The sequence below is a fragment of the Chondrus crispus genome, genomic scaffold (assembly GCF_000350225.1).
Source record: "Chondrus crispus Stackhouse genomic scaffold, scaffold_321, whole genome shotgun sequence".
Lineage (NCBI taxonomy): Eukaryota > Rhodophyta > Florideophyceae > Gigartinales > Gigartinaceae > Chondrus > Chondrus crispus.
Genome location: NW_005179209.1, coordinates 5,346 through 25,551, shown reverse-complemented (window position 1 = coordinate 25,551; position 20,206 = coordinate 5,346). Strand labels below are relative to the sequence as shown.

The 20,206-nt window shown below is 54.0% G+C and overlaps 3 protein-coding genes across 3 annotated transcripts; 2 read left to right on the top strand and 1 right to left on the bottom strand.

Annotated features, from left to right (window-relative positions):
* Positions 1-2,624: 2,624 nt before the first annotated feature.
* Positions 2,625-3,089, top strand: CHC_T00005873001 (hypothetical protein). Its single transcript, XM_005717470.1, has one exon. The coding sequence runs from the start codon at positions 2,625-2,627 to the stop codon at positions 3,087-3,089; it is 465 nt and encodes a 154-aa protein (XP_005717527.1).
* Positions 3,090-7,513: 4,424 nt separating this feature from the next.
* Positions 7,514-7,747, top strand: CHC_T00005872001 (hypothetical protein). The gene has a single exon (XM_005717469.1). The coding sequence runs from the start codon at positions 7,514-7,516 to the stop codon at positions 7,745-7,747; it is 234 nt and encodes a 77-aa protein (XP_005717526.1).
* A 188-nt stretch (positions 7,748-7,935) lies between these two features.
* On the bottom strand, positions 7,936-8,058 carry CHC_T00005871001 (hypothetical protein). Its single transcript, XM_005717468.1, has one exon. The coding sequence runs from the start codon at positions 8,056-8,058 to the stop codon at positions 7,936-7,938; it is 123 nt and encodes a 40-aa protein (XP_005717525.1).
* Positions 8,059-20,206: the final 12,148 nt, after the last annotated feature.

Below are 20,206 nucleotides of genomic sequence, written 5' to 3'. Positions count from 1 at the left end.
TGTCCATGCCGCCTTTCGACAGGCCATGTCGCCTTTCGACTGCCCATGCCGCCTTTCGAGATTGTCTCAAGCCTTCCACATGATCATGACGTCGAGACCAGAATCTTGATTGCAGGTCCAAGAGAGAAAGCTCGAAAAATCACAAATGGGCCACCCTGCTTTAGGTTACAGCCAGGACACAGGCTTTAGAAACATTGGACAGTGTGTGGCACGGATGATTGTGTCTGCCAACGGATGCCGCGAGGGCCTCTGTTCAGGTTTACCACCGGCATCTCATGATACTGTACCACCGGCATCTCATGCTTGCAGTGAAACTGTAAGAGAAGACATGAATTGAGGTCACCGTACAAATGGTCCTATGAAAACGCGTACAGTACTGAACCTTTTCGGGACGCAATTCTCGGGACGAAGCGTATCCGCTCCTCGGCTCTAGCGACAATCTCCTTTTCTCCTGCTGTGTACAGCAGTAGAAAAGGAGATTGTGCGGGGTACAGGGTACATACCAAGTACCCTGCCGTTGGGAATGCGGCGACCTGCATCGCTGTGTTCGGGAGATGAGCGGTGGCTGGACGTGTGCTGGTGGCGGTATTGCACTTTGCGGGCTTGTATGTCATGTAGGTAGGACATAAAGTTTAGGTAGCGTAAAGCGGACGCCACCAACACCCTTGTCCGAAATACACTATTTAGCGCCTTACAAACGCGCGAAGACCATTTTATAGGAGGGCTAAGGACACTATTAACGCGACGTTTGGACCAAACTCCTTGTCCTGCGAGGGAAGAGATCGCGACTGTCCTTTTTTTTGCGTCTCGTTTTTCGACGTTTCCGCGAGATGGAGCGAGTGCATATCTCTTAACTGCTGCGTGGCCCCCAGACCAACGCATGTATCCATCTGCATATCCAACGGCTACGGTTGCCAGGACGAGTTTCCCAGCCTTTCATCGAAGACAATGGCCTTCCATTGCCATGGCCGGATGTTCGTGGTCATACGGTCGCGGTCTTCCCACACATCAACTTGCGACCACACATGCTACCCCGTCCAACTGTTCTCTGCTTCCTATCTAGTGTTTGCCATTCGGTATGAACATCCACGCTCTTCTGCAACACAAGGCTCGAGAGAGCAGACTGCGAGAACCAGTTCGAAACACATGGCCCTACTATCCTCACCCAACACGGTGCAATGAAGAAGCGCTGAAGACTATTCAATACTTAACGCGCCCCGTGCCTGCCGATTACGGTATGTCTCATTCTATACTGGGCCAAACAAAGGGTACGCGGTCCCCTTCTCTATACCGGCAAAAAGATGAGGTTTACTTCAGCTCTCCTCGTCCTTGCGTATGCATTCCACGCCCCGGCATGGCGCTTCGATATCCAGAGCATGTTCGAGAATGGGCCGCTAACCTTTCTACGACGCCCGAGCCACGACAATCAAGCCCCAGCAGAAGAAGTTGAGCCTCAGACCCTACCGAGACACAATGCGTTTCGGGACAGACAATTACAACTCTCAAACTTCACTCCCTGCAGCTTAGACGACATTCGAACTATTGGTGCTTGCCTATGTGCTGAAGCCCGAGATCTCGAAGGAGTCAGATTCACGCTTAGAGATACAGCGCTTTGCACCTCCCTTTTACAGCTCGAACCCGAACTATGGAGGCCTAGGTGCAACGACTTCACAGATTCAAACGGAAACGTGCAACGGTATCGCCTGGTACATGTCGCATTCAACACTCTCGCAGAGTGTAAGCCTGAGAGAGTGCAAGAAGAAACAAAAATTGCGAGGAGCGCTCCCACGATACCACCGACCCCCAAACCGTCCAAGGAGCCACCGACTCCTCCCCCATCCGAGGAACCACCGACCCCGACACCGTCCAAGGAGCCACCGACTCCTCCCCCATCCGAGAAACCACCGACCCCGACACCGTCCAAGGAGCCACCGACTCCTCCCTCATCCGAGAAACCACCGACCCGCACTCCATCAAGAAAACCTCCAACTCCCAAGCCATCTAAAACATCTTCAACAACACCATCCCCCTCTAGCTTGCCTTCTGTACTACCATCTGCTTCGGCGTCACCGTCCAACTCGAATCGTCCGAGTACGAGCCCTTCGAAATCGCCACGACAAGAAACTCCATCCCTCACGCCGACGCCGTCATTATCCATGACTCCGAATCCGTCGAAATCGCCCTCAATGTCCCCCCGAGTTTCAGTAACACCTACTCCCTCTAATTCACGACGCCCTTCGAGAAGTCCCTCAATGACACCCACCACAAGTTCATCTCTGAGTCCCCGTATTTCGCCATCGTCTAGTCCGAGCCCGAGCAAGAAAAGACAGTCAGCAGGTGGTGGGATATCTGTTCACACCGCGAAGCCAAGCCCTGAATGTGATAGCTCGGGAGACTGCTATAAATCGGGTAGTAAGCCTGTTGTTGAGCGACAGGCGACTGTTAAAGAAGCTTCGACTTCCGATTGCACCGGAGAGGAGTGCAATACGAGTGCAGTGGATGGTGTGAGGGCAAGTGCGATGCAGCCGCAGGTGATAATATCCGGTCTCCGAATGTACATGGAGGGGCTGAATGGAATGGGAGATGACTTGACATCCGGGACGGCAGAGGAATTGACGTCCCCTATGACATACGTGGAAAGCAGGGTACGACAAAGCAGCCGTTTTCTACCAAACAAACAGGGTAACATTCTCGGAGCTCTCGAAGTGTTGCTGCAAGTTGGGAGCAAGGTTTCTGGGGTTTTGAAGCCACTTCCGTCAGCAGGAAGAGCAGTATATCGAAAATCGAATTACAAGATCGAATGCAGATTGAAAAATGGAAAGTTGGCGAGGGCCGTTTTAACCGGAAGGAAGGTGGAGCTAATGATGAATAACATGGTAGAAGTGGAGATACCACTAACAGCTGTGAAAGATGAGTCATACATGGATGGTACTGATCGTCAGAGAGGACGTCAGAGAAGACGACGGGTTATAGTGGGTGCCTCGAAGTGTCGACCGAGGAGATCTGCTACAGGGAGAGTAGTGTTCACCTGCACATGCAGGAGGAGAGGCAGAAGGGGCAAAAGGAGCAGCAGTGGGGGAACAAGATAAGCGAAGCGCCTGAGGAAGACGGAGCAGCAGCAGGTGCTACAGTAGTGCTCTTCCCCCCCGTCGTTCGTTCAACAATTTCCACGGCATTCTCATGCTTCGCTAAAATACATCAATATATCTGTCAAAGTTGTCTGTTTTTTTTAGCCGCCAGTTCTGCTGAATCAAGGGAAACAGTACTGACGGTCACCGAATAAGGTTGTAAGGGATTGTGGTGATGCAGGTGGTCGCCCAGGCAATATCAAAAACATGGCGACAGTCTAACTATGTGCATATGCTTTTTTCAGTTTTCTTGACATATGTCCGGAACCTTTCCCCCCTTCCTGGAAGGTTAGCGTAGTAATGGTGAGGTGTACCGACGATTCCGACGACGATTCCGAGCGGTCTGGACTGTCCTACCGTATTCATCATGAGCGTGTTAGGCGATAACTCAATTCCAAACGAGGACAGGAGGCGGCAAGGGCGCCGACTCTCTCCCACAAACGGGCAAATGGCTACGCACGACTCCGTCCGTCTTACACAACTTTATTCATCAACTCCGAACCGGTGAAGCATCCCACGCAACCCGATCCAAGTAGGGGAAGGTCGCTATTCTCAACACGTGCAAGGTGCCATGCTTTGCGGAGAGCAGAGAAGGACACCGGCTGAGCGACTTACACGCTTTCCATTACCCCTCTGTGATTGCAAGATCACCGCCTGCAGCCGCGCAAGTCCATGACGCGCCCGGCGGGCATCCGTCCCCGACGGCAAAAAAAAGAAAAAAACCGGGCACATTTCGCACCACGGCAGCGAGCGCGCGCACGGCGTCGTCCTAAATGGCAGGCGCGGGCGGCCCTGCCGCCCGCCAAAGCAAATTTCAATGCTGTACAAAAAACAAATGCGCCGCGCCCCTTAAAAGCAGGGGTGTGTGTGTGCGTGTGTGTCTCTCTCGATCGGGAGCGGGGTTGCCTCGCAACTGTGCGCATCTTCAACATCTGCCTGCCCCCCCCCTCCCCCGCCCCCCCCACCCACAATGAATGCGTTTCACACTGACGGTTCCTCTCCCCATGCGGGCTCTCACTGCACCAGACGCTAATGCGACATCCCCGGCTGGGCGACGAGCTAGCTCGTGTGGTGCGAGATCTCGAGACAGGCCGCATGTTGATGACCTCGGAAAGCAAACGCCGCAGCACGTACAGTATGTAACGCCACCGTAAACCCCCCATCACGGTTCCCCGCTCCATACCCATGCACACTTTCCCTCAAGCGCGCTCCCCTTTTTCACATCCTCCGCCAGCGCCACCACCCGAAAAACGCGCCCTGGGCGACGACAACCACAGCGACAGCGCCCACGTCGACGACAGTATACGCTGTCTCCCTGGCGGCGCCCGACGCGACGGGCACGTCAGCGTAGTGCTGCGGGCGGTGCGGCGACGGCGGCAGGGCGAGGTCGGCGGCCGGGCGGAGGTGGAGGGCGGCGACGGTGGCGCGCGGACGTGGGTGGCGTTTGGGCCGGACAGGACGGCGGCCCAGCGGGCCGGGGCCGGGCGGCAGTGGGTCGCGGAGAGCAGCCAGCTCGCGGACAGACGGACGGCGGAGCAGCGGAAGACGGGGGCCGAGGGGAGCGGGACGTCCCACAGGGCGGTGTCGTATCTTACACGTGTACATAGCCCCTCCACGGTATTTAACACCGTCGTCGCTCCTTCCCTCAGTAAACAGGACTAAGGTCTTGAGTCTCTCCTACAGGCGGCGTGGAAGGGCAGGGCGGAGGGTTGGCCCTTCAGCATGCGCGGGGCGGGGAGAGACGTCGGGCACGCGGAATGTGTGACGGAAGCAGGGCCGAGACGAGGACAACAAATCGTGACGAGGTATGCGCACCGTTCGCTGACATGTTGCATTTACTGTAGGGAGACTCAAGACCTTAGTCATGTTTACTGAGGGAAGGAGCGACGACGGTGTTAAATACCGTGGAGGGGCTATGTACACGTGTAAGATACGACATGTTGCATCTACGAAAATTCTTTGCGATGCACGCATCGCGAGTCCTAGACGTTTCCGCGGAATTCTTCTTCCTCTCCTCTTTTTTAATAAATATTCTTTGCGATGCACGTCCTAATCGATCCATCTTCGTCTCCTCAGCAGATTGCCTGAAAACTGTTACCTCTGCCCCGGACGACCTCAACTGACATCCATACACGTCACCACTGGAATCCATGCCCACTTGAATTTCACCACTCGACAGAACAATCTGCTCCACCAACCTTCCATCGGCTCGCGCTACACACTCACTCAGGCCACACCCACGGCCGTGGTGCGTATCTCTCGATTTCCTTCATTATCTTTCGTACACAACCTGAATCCCGTGCCTTGTGCTTCACTCACCCATACAATTGAAAGTAAATCCCGGCATTACTTGCACCACAAAACGGTACACTCAGTCGCGCAGCCCGCATCATCAAAACCATTCCATCCACTGCATCCTCATCTCCCCGTCCCATTCCCACCTTCCCGCTTCCTCTTTTCCCCTTCAAGTCTCTACTCAATCCCTTCACAGCTTCCTCGTATTGCCAAACCCCGCCTCTCCGTATCACTGTCTTCACCCATCGCGCACTCAAAAATAGCCTCTTCAGCTCCTCTACATACCCACCCTGCTTCAAAACACGATATATATTCTCGAGAACATACTCCTCCCGTGCGCTCTTCCCCTCTCCGTCTCGGTCCTCACTCATCGCAAGCAACCCTCCTCCTGCCCTGCACACATACGCCATCTTCTTATACCACTCTTCTACACCCTCCTTCTTCTTCGCTTCTTCCACCGCGAAATCGTGCGTCAGATCATGCACCCGCAACCCACCACAACCCTTCTCATACTGCACTTCTACTAGTCCAACCCTTTCCATCTCCTTTGCACACCTTTCCGTCCGCTCCTCGTCCATCTCCCACAAATCTCCAACTAAACTCAAAGGTATCCGGTCTTGCTTCTTCATAACGCACAGACTCCGGTGCATCTTTCGAAACGAAAATTCATCAACCGTCTCCCCACTGTTTCCCACATCCGACTCCAGGATATCTAGTGACGTGTGCAATGTCCCCCATCCAACGACGAATATCCGTCCTTCGGACTCTCCCCGCGAATCGTGTTACGACTTTTCATCCTTGAAAGGTACGCCCCCATGCTTCTGACACTTCTCCCTCCTATCTTTCCCTCATGTATCTAACGCTCGTTCCTGCCACGTTCAGCGCAAGCGGCAATCCGCCACACATTTTCAGTATTTCACCCACGGCTCCCTTGCATCTCGCATCATCCACTTCCTCTCGATTCGCCTCACTCGCGTGCACAAGCATGTCAACTGCTTCTTTCCCTACTTTCTCCCTCGGCTCGAAAGCAACTCGCTCCCAAATCCGACGCAGCTCCCTATCCCTCGTGGAGAACAGTAGTCTGCTCCTCCTCCCCCCGCTGCCCCCCGCAGTCAGCTAGAACAGACAACTTTTGAAGGATGTTCGCGTTTATGTCGTTCACTACCCACACATCATCAATGATGAACAGACACACATGACTGCAAAACCATGCTTGTACCTTCGCTAACACCCTTTCAAACTTGCTCTGCTCTCGCATTTCCACAGCCGTCTGCTTGCCACCAGACGCTTCCACAATCAGACACAGTTCTTCAATTAGCCGTCCCACGTTTCCGTCTTGCCCCAACGACATGAAGTACACTCCTCCCGAAAACATCGCCTTAATATCAGCATCGTGCGCGATCGCTCGTAGAGCGCATGTCTTCCCGACTCCGCCCTGTCCCACGGCTGTCGCACCCACTTGCTTGTTCCTATCTCTCAGTAGCACAGCTGCTTTTAGACGCGACTCACACGTGTCCGGTAATCCATCGCTCCCCCGAGAATCAAGCTTCACATATATCGACGCAGAATTATGTTCAGCTCTTATCGACGCCCTGAACGTATCACCCGTGCCGGGCCTGGTCGACTCGACGGCCGTGCGAGTCGCGCGAATATCGATGCGGATCGACTCCACGGCCGTGCGAGTATCGATGCCCGCGCCTGCTTGTAGAATTCGATGGTGAAGGCGGTCCGCCTCTTCTTGCTTGCGCTTCTCTAGGACTTCTCTATCTCCCACTGCAGAGGCGAACGCACCGAGTCTCGCTTTTAGGTCGTCCGACTCTTTCTGCAGCTCTTCGAGGGACTTCCGTATGAAGCTTGAGATGTCCGCGATTTCACGTTGGAGCAAGCCCGTGTGCCGCGACGACGTTCCATGGATCGGCATGTCTCTCAGCTCTGTGATGTCTGCCAACAAGGTGGTTTAGGCGGTGAGAATTTCAGCAGAGAGCGTCTTGTTTTCCTTGTAGGCTTGGTGTCGTTCGATGAGACTTGCAATGAGGCGGACGACTTGCTCAGCCGGGCCGGTGAGGCCCAAGATACTGTATGGATCAGCCATGGTGATCGTGAATAGGGGGTGTTGTTCGGATTTGAATAGGCGGCGGTGGCATAGCGGCGCTTGTTCTTCTCTATATCTCCCTCTCTCGGAATCCCTTTCTCTCTTGCCGTTGTTAGTCGCTGTTTGTCGCTGTTTGTTGTCCTTGGTCTTCTCGCAGAGGGGGCGGGGAAGATTTGCTTCCACCCTTGGCGTTGCTAATTGTTGCTGCGGTGTTGGCACATCGTGTGTTTAGTACAAGTGGGCTCCGTGGCGCGCGTTGCGGGCCGCAAGTGGGGAGGAATGCGAAAGGGTTTGAATGTAACAACAAAGTTTTTGGAATGATGTCATTCCAAAAACTTTGTTGAAGCTGTCAACAGCTTCAAAATAAATAAATGGAATGGAATGGAGTGGATAAAGGCACACGGGGTGTTTGAGGAAACTTCAAGCTTTAGTTTTACCCCTCTTCCGCCCGCGCTTCTTCTCCATCCCCACCGTCGACACAAACATAAACGTCACCTCGCCGCGCCCGTCGCGCTCGTCGAACCTCACGCTGCTCGTGTTCATCACCCGCCCCTCCCGCTCCTTCTTCGCCAGCGTCTCCTGCTCGGCCGCGCCTACCGCCTTCCCCTTCTCCTGCTGCATCCTCGTCTTCCGCCTCCTTCTCCTTGATCTCCTGCAGCCGCTTCCGCTCCGCCTCCTCCTCCTCGCTCCCGTGGTCCATCACCTCCTCCTCCTCCTCGCCCGAATCGCCCCTGCTTCAGCATTGCGTAGCTCGCGTTCCCGTGGTCCATCACGTCCTCCTCCTCGCCCGAACCGCCCGCCGCCGCCGCCTTGCGCGACTCGGACCCCGCGCCGCCAGCCAAACGCGCGCGCCGGCTGGGCGCGGAGGGCGGAGGCATGTCCACCGCATCGTCCGCGGGAGAGGAAGGCGCCGCCGCGGCGCTCGACTTGCGCCGCCGCGAGCGACGGTCTGTGGGCATGACGTCGAGAATCGTCTGGGGCACGGAAGCGGTTCTGTGCGGATTCAGTTTATATTTAAGCGCGTTGTTTTCTCCAGATGCTTCATTTCAGCGGCTTTGGAGAACGTGCAGGGGTATCCTTACTCGGCAGACTTGCTCGCCCAAGTGCTGCAAACGCCACCCCGTTCCCCTCACACCCCGTTCCCCTCATAAGGAGAAGTGAACACGTGTACTTTACTACTTTACAGAAGTAGTAAAGTACACGTGTTCACTTCGTGCTTACACCTAGACTAACGTCTAGGAACAGAAGAAAAGTTCAGCACCACCCCGTTCCCCTCACACCCCGTTCCCCTCATAAGGAGAAGTGAACACGTGTACTTTACAGAAAAAAAGTGAACACGTGTAATAACGAGTCCCCTTTTTTCTTGCTTACACCTAGACTAACGTCTAGGAACTGATCCCGCTACAGTGCTACAGTGTAGTACAGGGGGGGGGGAGGGGGCCATACAAGGGTACTGTATACTGAAGTGCCTACTTTGGCGGTGCTTCTCTCTATATAGCTGTAGACAGAAGCATACCTCTGCTCTTGTCACGTCTTCTCATAACATATCCCCGTGTCCACGTGTAAGATGCACCCGTGCTAAACCGCGGCACGCCTCGGCGGCGTACAACTTTAGTTTCGGACGTCGTTCCCGAAACTCATGCGTTCATGGCCTTCAGATCCCATCCACTTCAAGTGGGGAAGTTCCCCCCCAACGTTTTACTCAGCACCCCCAACCCTTAGCCTCAAGGCACAAAGGGTCATTCCAATCCTAATGACACAACTCCAGCCCAATCCGCGCGCCCCAAGCAAAAGCGAACACGTCTATCCCTTCAACAGAAAGTCGAAATTGCGAATCTCACACGTACCGGTATCTATTCTACAGAAACTATCAATTATTGTTGCACTGAATGATCCATTGGCGACTTATTGTGAAGAAAAAGTACCAACTGTAGACATCTCAAGGTGAGCAGGAGGTGGAGAAGAAGTCGGATGTAATTGTAGGAATAGTCAACGACGCGATGGATGGTCTGCAAAATCTGTCTTGGCTCAGTCGGGCTTGAAAACAATGATTGCAATAATGGTGGTTCCGACACGCGACAATGTCGCCCGATGCCAACTGCTGTTAGGCTCACGGAATTGTTTTGGGGGCTACAGAAATTGGCGTATGAGTGCAATTTACAGGAAGCAAGTTCTATGTTACGACGCGCGAGGAAAGCATTTCTTAATGCACGGGCTCAGGGAAGCAGATCACAAGAGAGGCAAGCGGTGCTAGGCGATTATCTATGACTAAAACATATCTAGGTAAGCATTAGAGGGGTGTATATTTCCTCCGTTTCACTCTCCGCTAGTAGTGCCAGTACTGAATAGTGCCACCCTCGGGCATGTAGCAAGGGGTGGCACTATTGCGTGTATCCCACTGTACCCTTGTACAATGTAGTGCAGTAGAGGGATCAGTTCGTAAATGATACTGGAGGCCCGTTCTACCTCCGAAGGTAGAGATGATACATATGATACATGGCAGAGCATACCTCTGTGCACAGCTGCCGTTGTAGTTCAGGATTCTGCAGGCGGGTAACGGTTACACTACAGTTACTTCAGGTGGTCGGCGCGTAGGCGCGAAGTGATTCTGTTGACTTGTTCGTCTACTGTCCATGCCGCCTTTCGACAGGCCATGCCGCCTTTCGACTGCCCATGCCGCCTTTCGAGATTGTCTCAAGCCTTCCACATGATCATGACGCCGAGACCAGAATCTTGATTGCAGGTCCAAGAGAGAAAGCTCGAAAAATCACAAATGGGCCACCCTGCTTTAGGTTACAGCCAAGACACAGGCTTTAGAAACATTGGACAGTGTGTGGCGCAGGATGATTGTGTCTGCCCACGGATGCCGCGAGGGCCTCTGTTCAGGTTTACCACCGGCATCTCATGATACTGTACCACCGGCATCTCATGCTTGCAGTGAAACTGTAAGAGAAGACATGAATTGAGGTCACTGTACAAATGGTCCTATGAAAACGCAATTCTCGGGACGAAGCGTATCCGCTCCTCGGCTCTAGCGACAATCTCCTTTTCTCCTGCTGTGTACAGCAGTAGAAAAGGAGATTGTGCGGGGTACAGGGTACATACCCTGCCGTTGGGAATGCGGCGACCTGCATCGCTGTGTTCGGGAGATGAGCGGTGGCTGGACGTGTGCTGGTGGCGGTATTGCACTTTGCGGGCTTATATGTCATGTAGGTAGCATAAAGTTTAGGTAGCGTAAAGCGGACGCCACCAACACCCTTGTCCGAAATACACTACTTAGCGCCTTACAAACGCGCAAAGACCATTTTATAGGAGGGCTAAGGACACTATTAACGCGAGGTTTGGACCAAACTCCTTGTCCTGCGAGGGAAGAGATCGCGACTGTCCTTTTTTTTGCGTCTCGTTTTTCGACGCGTCCGCGAGACGGAGCGAGTGCATATCTTTTAACTGCTGCGTGGCCCTCCGACCAACGCATGTATCCATCTGCATATCCAACGGCTACGGTTGCCAGGACGAGTTTCCCAGCTTTTCATCGAAGACAATGGCCTTCCATTGCCATGGCCGGATGTTCGTGGTCATACGGTCGCGGTCTTCCCACACATCAACTTGCGACCACACATGCTACCCCGTCCAACTGTTCTCTGCTTCCTATCTAGTGTTTGCCACCCGGTATGAACATCCACGCTCTTCTGCAACACAAGGCTCGAGAGAGCAGACTGCGAGAACCAGTTCGAAACACATGGCCCTACTATCCTCACCCAACACGGTGCAATGAAGAAGCGCTGAAGACTATTCAATACTTAACGCGCCCCGTGCCTGCCGATTACGGTATGTCTCATTCTATACTGGGCCAAACAAAGGGTACGCGGTCCCCTTCTCTATACCGGCAAAAAGATGAGGTTTACTTCAGCTCTCCTCGTCCTTGCGTATGCATTCCACGTCCAAGCATGGCGCTTCGATATCCAGAGCATGTTCAAGAGTGGGCCGCTAACCTTTCTACGACGCCCGAGCCAGGAAAATCAAGCCGCAGCAGAAGAAGTTGAGCCTCAGACCCTACCGAGACACGATGCGTTTCGGGACAGACAATTACAACTCCGAAACTTAACCTGCGTCTTAGATGACATTCAAGATATTGGTGCTTGCCTATGTGCTGTAGCCCGAGATCTCCCAGGAGTCAGATTCACGCCTAGAGATACAGCGCTTTGCACCTCCGTTTTAGAGCTCGAACCCGAACTATGGAGGCCTAGGTGCGACAACTTCACAGATTCAAACGGAATCGTGCAACGGTATCGCCTGGTACATGTCGCATTCAACATTCTCGCAGAGTGCAAGCCTGAGTGTCATGAGAGCCATATACACACACGTAGCACACGTACAACAGCGATCAACTCACCACGATCGCCGCCGGCCTACGGATCGCTACCATCCCTACATAAGGTAGATAGAGACGCGATCACAGTAAACCGAGCCATCGATCTTGCATCACAGATTATGGACCCTAACCACGCACCACTACAAGACGATCATCTCGTATACCGACCACCCGGACGAGATCAGGACAACGAGAGCACGGCACCACAAAGCCCCGTTGCCCCAACCCCACAAACTCCGCCAGCAAGCGTAGAGCCAACACAACCCGCTCCGACCACACCCGTAGAGTCACAACACCAAGCTCCGATCACCCCCGTAGAGCCAACACAACCCGCTCCGACCACACCCGTAGAGCCACAACACCAAGCTCCGATCACCCCCGTAGAGCCAGCACAACACGCCCCGACAATACCTGCAGAGCGCCCACAAATGTCAAACCAGCAAGAAATAGCACCCGAAATGCCCCAAGCTGACACAAGAATGCATGGACAGCTACCTCCACTCGCAAGCGACGGAACGAACTACAAGCTATGGACGCAAACCCTCCACGACATAGCAATAATCAACAACGTCGAGGCAGCCCTCGATGAAAGCTCACCACCCCCCACAGTAACGAGCCCGTACCATTCCATATACCGCAGAAAATGTGCATTCCTACGCATGAGCATCATGACCAGCCTCCCTGCGGATCTGGCAAGCACAATCGACATGGACCTCAGCGTTACCCCTCAACAGCTTCTGGCAGAGATCAAAACACACTTCACTGACTCAACGCCAACCACACATCTCATCCTCAAACAAGAAGCACAACGCACAAAGATCAAGGCGGGAGGGGACATAGATGAATACATCGCAGCACACCGAACCATACGGACAAAAATGTGTCTCGCAGAGTACCCCAGCATTCAACATGATGAATCTGTCACAATAGAATTCATCATACACGGCCTCAACTCGCACCCGGCATTGCGACACCTACCCGACATGTGGATCGCGAACAACACAATCCCCACAACCATATCCAACCTCGTCCAACGACTCAAATCCATACAAGCTCGAGAAGACGAAAAACAGGAAATCCGGCAACAACGTCCACAAGGCATGAACACGACAGACCAATGGGCAGACAGCCCCAACTACCAGGCAATGAGACGACGAACTCGCAGCCGGAGGCAAGGCAGAGGATCAACGACCCACCCCGATCAACCCCAACGCGGCAATGCAGCCACAAGGGAAAATGCGGAACAATGGTACACGAATACCGATAAGAAGCGCATAACCCCTCGGCAAACACGTCCGCCGCCCAAAACCACCACCGGGAAAATGGCCAGCACCCGCGACGAACACGACAACACAATCGCGCAACAGGTGACTGACGAGGACACATGCGAAGGTAAGCAGTATGCCCTCGACTCAGGAGCGCATCCGTCACATGTTCGCAAACCCACGACGAACATGAAACCACTCCGACAAATCATCCGAACTAACACGGCCACCAACATCACGCCACCCGCCACACACAAGGGGATGATACATATACGGACCAGTACGAATAGGCACATACGAGTCCCAGCGATCGCCAACCCAGCAATGCGATCCAACCTGCTATCAGTTCACGACATAGCAGAGCAATGGGGAGAGGTCCGGTTCACACCCACACAGGCCACTGTACTCGACACGAGCACACACCCGCCACAAATAGTAGCGCAAGCACGCTTCAGGAAAGGCATGTACTACCTCGATCTCCCAAAAACCAAAGGCAACGCCATGGCAGCCCGGACCATACCACCACGGTCAATAAAAAATTCCAAAAGACCCGATACCCAAACCAAAAAAGCCCCCAACCCAAAAACAAAAAAAGAAGACAGCGACGCCAAAGCCAAGCCGCACACTAGCACGTGGCCACACCGCACCACGCGCAGAAAAAATCCCACTACACCAAATGCACAACCCAGCGCCCCCACCGCACACCCCAGCACACCCAGCTGTAGAAAGGGACTTCCACCACTATCATGTACTGTTCAATCACATCAGACCAACAACGCTCCAGAAAATGGCCAAACTCGGCCTCCTGCCAAACCTCCCGCCCACACTCAGGCAACGACCACCGCGGATCACCTGCTCGAGCTGCGCTGCAGCGAAGCAGCAGCCCGCACCGCACTACCCCAAGACGCACAACTACCGAGTAGGAGCCGCCTTTAGCAGTGATATATGTGGACCATTCAACCCCACATCCAGGCAAGGCAACAAATATATACTCACAGTAATAGACACCCGATCCCGCTACCTCATAGTCGACTTCCTGCAATCAAGAGCAGAAACACCGCACAGGCTGGATGTCATCCTCACAGCCCTCAAAAAACGAAAAGGGTGCAAACCGAGACTGTTCCACACAGACAACGCGAAAGAATATGTATCAGACAGCGCCAGCGCCGTATACAGATCGCACAACGTCATGCACAGCACTACAGTCCCACACACGCCCCAACAATATGGGATCGCGGAAAGGATAAACAGTACACTCATGAACTCAGCCAGAGCCGCCCTCCACCACAGCTCACTACCCAAGACGCACTGGGAAGACGCAGTAAGGGACGCTGCATTTAAATACAACAATATACTCCACCACGGGATCAACACCCTCCCCTACACCATGTGGACCAATGCCACCCCCGACGTCCCGCAATTCCTGCTGTTCGGACAGCTCGGTACAGTACCTGAGTTAGCAAATCGGAAACAAATATCAAAACTCGCCCACAGGGCAACACCCGCCAGGTACCTCCATGGCATCGACGAAAACCACATAATGGTACTCGAACTCGATACGAACAGACCACGACGAGTTCGATGCGTCAACTCCCACCATACCACAGCACCACCGATCCTGTAGCCTCACGCACATATGCCACGAAAGCCCTCACCCCGCATCGCACGCCAACAGAGATAACAGGCACCACACCCGCCCCAGCTCACCCCGGACAAGCCAAAAAATACCCCGACGCTGCCGAATGGGAAAAAGCCCACAACGCCGAACTCGACAACCTCGACGCCATGAACGTAGTACAGTGGATACCCGACTCCGAAATCCCCAAGAAACGGAAACTGATACCCCTAAAATGGGATATCGTTACAAGAGGGACAGCAAAGGACAAATTGCATCGAGAAAAGCCCGATGCTCTGCAAGGGGGGACAAAATGCTACCACACAAGCACTACGACCCATCCAAAACTACAACGTACATGGCCGACAAGACCACAGTACGCGCAATGTTTGGAATAGCGGCCAAGTACCGCATGCACATCGAACACATCGATATCAAGTCAGCGTACCTACACGAAAAATTCGCGCACAACGGAGGAGAAACAGTATATGTGAGACAGCATGCCAGATTCAATGGCACATACAAACATGCCTGCCAAGGCGGAAAACTAAACATGAACATATACGGGACGCCATCCGCCGGCCACACATACCTATCTGCAGTCTTCACACTCCTACGAAAAGACAACTTCAAGCAAAGCGAAGCAGACCTGTGCCTCTGGTCCAAAAAAAAGGCAAAGAACATATAATTGCTGCTGTCAGCATGGATGACTTCACAGTACTCGCCTCAACCGCGAAACTCAAAGACGAGTTCGCTGCAGCCCTAGCGAAAGCGTACAACATCAAACGCCTAGGGGAACACAGGACTTTTCTCGGATGGACGGTGACACGACACCAAAATGGAGACATTCACATCTCCCAGCCCAACGCCATCAACTACATAGTACAGCAAGTGGACATGGCCAAATGCAATGCCAAAGACACCCCATACTGCGACGGTGTCCTGCTCCACAAGCCAACAGACAAAGACGAGACCCAACTGCACACACTCAAAAAATACCAGCAGATCATTGGGGACCTACGCTATGTCGCTGACTCGACGCGACCAGACATCTACTTCCTGGCAAACAGACTAGCAGTAGCGGCCAACAACCCGACACAAAGGCACTGGAACGCACTTAAACGCCTGATAAGGTACCTCAAGGGCACACCAAACACAGGCCTCACGTTCCGAGCCGGCAAGCAAGCAGACAAAGAGAAACCCCAGAACCTCCTTGTCTCGTATGCCGATGCCGATTTCGCCGCCGACATCACGGACAGGAAGTCCATATCGGGGACCCTCCACACATACAACGGCACACCGATATGTTGGGGGTTCCTCAAGCAAAACATCACAGCCTTATCCACCTGTGAGGCAGAATATATTGCGGCCACCTCCGCCGCACAGCAGACCACTTGGATCCGACGTCTGCTACAGGATGTGCACATGCTGCCGAAATCCCCGACCCCCTTGATGATAGACAACCAGTCCGCCATCCACGTCGCCAACAGCACGGGACCGACGAAGAGGCGAAAATTCATAGATCTGAGGCATCACTACCTCACGCATCAGGCACAAAAGGGCACAATTGCCATTGCACATGTCCCCACGGACGAACAACTCGCGGACATCCTCACGAAACCGCTACGTCATCAAGCATACACGCGCCTCCTCCCCAAACTACAGCTCAGAAACCACACGACTGCAGACGGCAAAACTGCAGCGCCGTCGACAGGGGGAGTGTCATGAGAGCCATAAAAACAAACGTCGACGCCGCAACAGCAATGCGTCAGCAGTCATGAGAGCCATATACACACACGTAGCACACGTACAACAGCGATCAACTCACCACGATCGCCGCCGGCCTACGGATCGCTACCATCCCTACATAAGGTAGATAGAGACGCGATCACAGTAAACCGAGCCATCGATCTTGCATCACACTGAGAGAGTGCAGAAAGAAACAAAAATTGCGAGGAGCGCTCCCAAGATATCACCGACCCCCACACCGACCCCCACACCGTCCAAGGAGCCACCGACTCCTTCCCCATCTAAAACATCTTCAACAACACCATCCCCCTCTAGCTTGCCTTCTGTACTACCATCTGCTTCGGCGTCACAGTCCAACTCGAATCGTCCGAGTACGAGCCCTTCGAAATCGCCACGACAAGAAACTCCATCCCTCACGCCGACGCCGTCATTATCCATGACTCCGAATCCGTCGAAATCGCCCTCAATGTCCCCCCGAGTTTCAGTAACACCTACTCCCTCTAATTCACGACGCCCTTCGAGAAGTCCCTCAATGACACCCACCACAAGTTCATCTCTGAGTCCCCGTATTTCGCCATCGTCTAGTCCGAGCCCGAGCAAGAAAAGACAGTCAGCAGGTGGTGGGATATCTGTTCACACCGCGAAGCCAAGCCCTGAATGTGATAGCTCGGGAGACTGCTATAAATCGGGTAGTAAGCCTGTTGTTGAGCGACAGGCGACTGTTAAAGAAGCTTCGACTTCCGATTGCACCGGAGAGGAGTGCAATACGAGTACAGTGGATGGTGTGAGGGCAAGTGCGATGCAGCCGCAGGTGATAATATCCGGTCTCCGTATGTATATGGAGGGGCTGACTGGAATAGGAGATGACTTGACATCCGGGACGGCAGAGGAATTGACGTCCCCTATGACATACGTGGAAAGCAGGGTACGACAAACCGGAGGTCTTCTACTAAACAAACGGCGTCCCATTTTCGGAGTTCTCGAAGTGGTGTCGCGAGTTGGGGCCAAGGTTGTTGGGACTTTCAGGGTACGTCCGTCACCCGGAAGAGCAGTATATCGAAAATCGAAGTACAGGATCGAATGCAATTTGAAAATTGGAAAGTTGGCGAGGGCCGTTTTAACCGGTAGGAAGGTGGAGCTAATGATGAACAACATGGTAGAAGTGGAGGTACCACTAACAGCTGTGAAAGATGATTCACACCTGGATGGTACTGATCGTCAGAGAAGACGGCGGGTTATAGTGGGTGTCGCGAAGTGTAAACCGAAGAAACGTCCTGACGGGAGAGTAACGTTAAAATGCGAATGCCGGAAAAGGGGAGAGGCAAAAGGGGAAAAGGTGGGGGAACAAGATAAGCGCCTGAGGAAAACGGAGCAGCAGCAGGTGCTACAGTACTGTAGTGCTCTTCCCCCCCCGTCGTTCGTTCAACAATTTCCACGGCATTCTCATGCTTCGCTAAAATACATCAATATATCTGTCAAAGTTGTCTGTTTTTTTTAGCCGCCAGTTCTGCTGAATCAAGGGAAACAGTACTGACGGTCACCGAATAAGGTTGTAAGGGATTGTGGTGATGCAGGTGGTCGCCCAGGCAATATCAAAAACATGGCGACAGTCTAACTATGTGCATATGCTTTTTTCAGTTTTCTTGACATATGTCCGGAACCTTTCCCCCCTTCCTGGAAGGTTAGCGTAGTAATGGTGAGGTGTACCGACGATTCCGACGACGATTCCGAGCGGTCTGGACTGTCCTACCGTATTCATCATGTGCGTGTTAGGCGATAACTCAATTCTAAACGAGGATAGGAGGCGGCAAGGGCGCCGACTCTCTCCCTCAAACGGGCAAATGGCTACGCACGACTCCGTCCGTCTTACACAACTTTATTCATCAACTCCGAGCCGGTGAAGCATCCCACGCAACCCGATCCAAGTAGGGGAAGGTCGCTATTCTCAACACGTGCAAGGTGCCATGCTTTGCGGAGAGCAGAGAAGGACACCGGCTGAGCGACTTACACGCTTTCCATTACCCCTCTGTGATTGCAAGATCACCGCCTGCAGCCGCGCAAGTCCATGACGCGCCCGGCGGGCATCCGTCCCCGACGGCAAAAAAAAGAAAAAAAACGGGCACATTTCGCACCACGGCAGCGAGCGCGCGCACGGCGTCGTCCTAAATGGCAAGCGCGGGCGGCCCTGCCGCCCGCCAAAGCAAATTTCTATGCTGTACAAAAAACAAATGCGCCGCGCCCCTTAAAAGCAGGGGTGTGTGTGTGCGTGTGTGTCTCTCTCGATCGGGAGCGGGGTTGCCTCGCAACTGTGCGCATCTTCAACCTCTGCCTGCCCCCCCCTCCCCCGCCCCCCACACCCACAATGAATGCGTTTCACACTGACGGTTCCTCTCCCCATGCGGGCTCTCACTGCACCAGACGCTAATGCGACATCCCCGGCTGGGCGACGAGCTAGCTCGTGTGGTGCGAGATCTCGAGACAGGCCGCATGTTGATGACCTCGGAAAGCAAACGCCGCAGCACGTACAGTATGTCACGCCACCGTAAACCCCCCATCACGGTTCCCCGCTCCATACCCATGCACACTTTCCCTCAAGCGCGCTCCCCTTTTTCACATCCTCCGCCAGCGCCACCACCCGAAAAACGCGCCCTGGGCAACGACAACCACAGCGACAGCGCCCACGTCGACAACAGTATACGCTGTCTCCCTGGCGGCGCCCGACGCGACGGGCACGTCAGCGTAGTGCTGCGGGCGGTGCGGCGACGGCGGCAGGGCGAGGTCGGCGGCCGGGCGGAGGTGGAGGGCGGCGACGGTGGCGCGCGGACGTGGGTGGCGTTTGGGCCGGACAGGACGGCGGCCCAGCGGGCCGGGGCCGGGCGGCAGTGGGTCGCGGAGAGCAGCCAGCTCGCGGACAGACGGACGGCGGAGCAGCGGAAGACGGGGGCCGAGGGGAGCGGGACGTCCCACAGGGCGGTGTCGTATCTTACACGTGTACATAGCCCCTCCACGGTATTTAACACCGTCGTCGCTCCTTCCCTCAGTAAACAGGACTAAGGTCTTGAGTCTCTCCTACAGGCGGCGTGGAAGGGCAGGGCGGAGGGTTGGCCCTTCAGCATGCGCGGGGCGGGGAGAAGCGGCGGGCACGCGGCATGTGTGGCGGAAGCAGGGCCGAGACGAGGAAAACAAATCGTGACGAGGTATGCGCACCGTTCGCTGACATGTTGCATTTACTGTAGGGAGACTCAAGACCTTAGTCATGTTTAGTGCATTCATTGGCAATTGAAATGTGAATTTGGACAAGGGGGCTTTTCGGTTGGAACGCACGACAACTCAGAAGGAAGTGGAAATCAAGTGGACCATTTCAGCCGCAGAAAGTCAAGTCAGGATGACTTGGCCACAAGTCAGCGCCAAGGCACACGCCATGATTTGGAATGATTCTTCGTTCGCGTAATGAAGAACTTGTCAAAAGCAAAAAATCAGCACCAAGTCACGAATGACTTGGTGCTGTTCTTCGTTCCCGTAATCAACACTTGGCACAAAAATGAATCATCACCAAGTCACACGCAATGGTTTGGCACCCCCACTATAACTTGGCAATGATTGCGAATGATTCTTCATTCGCGTCATGGAACTTGGCAGAAATGGAAATTCGGCCACTGTCCGAAAACAGGGCTGTATAAGAGAGGCACG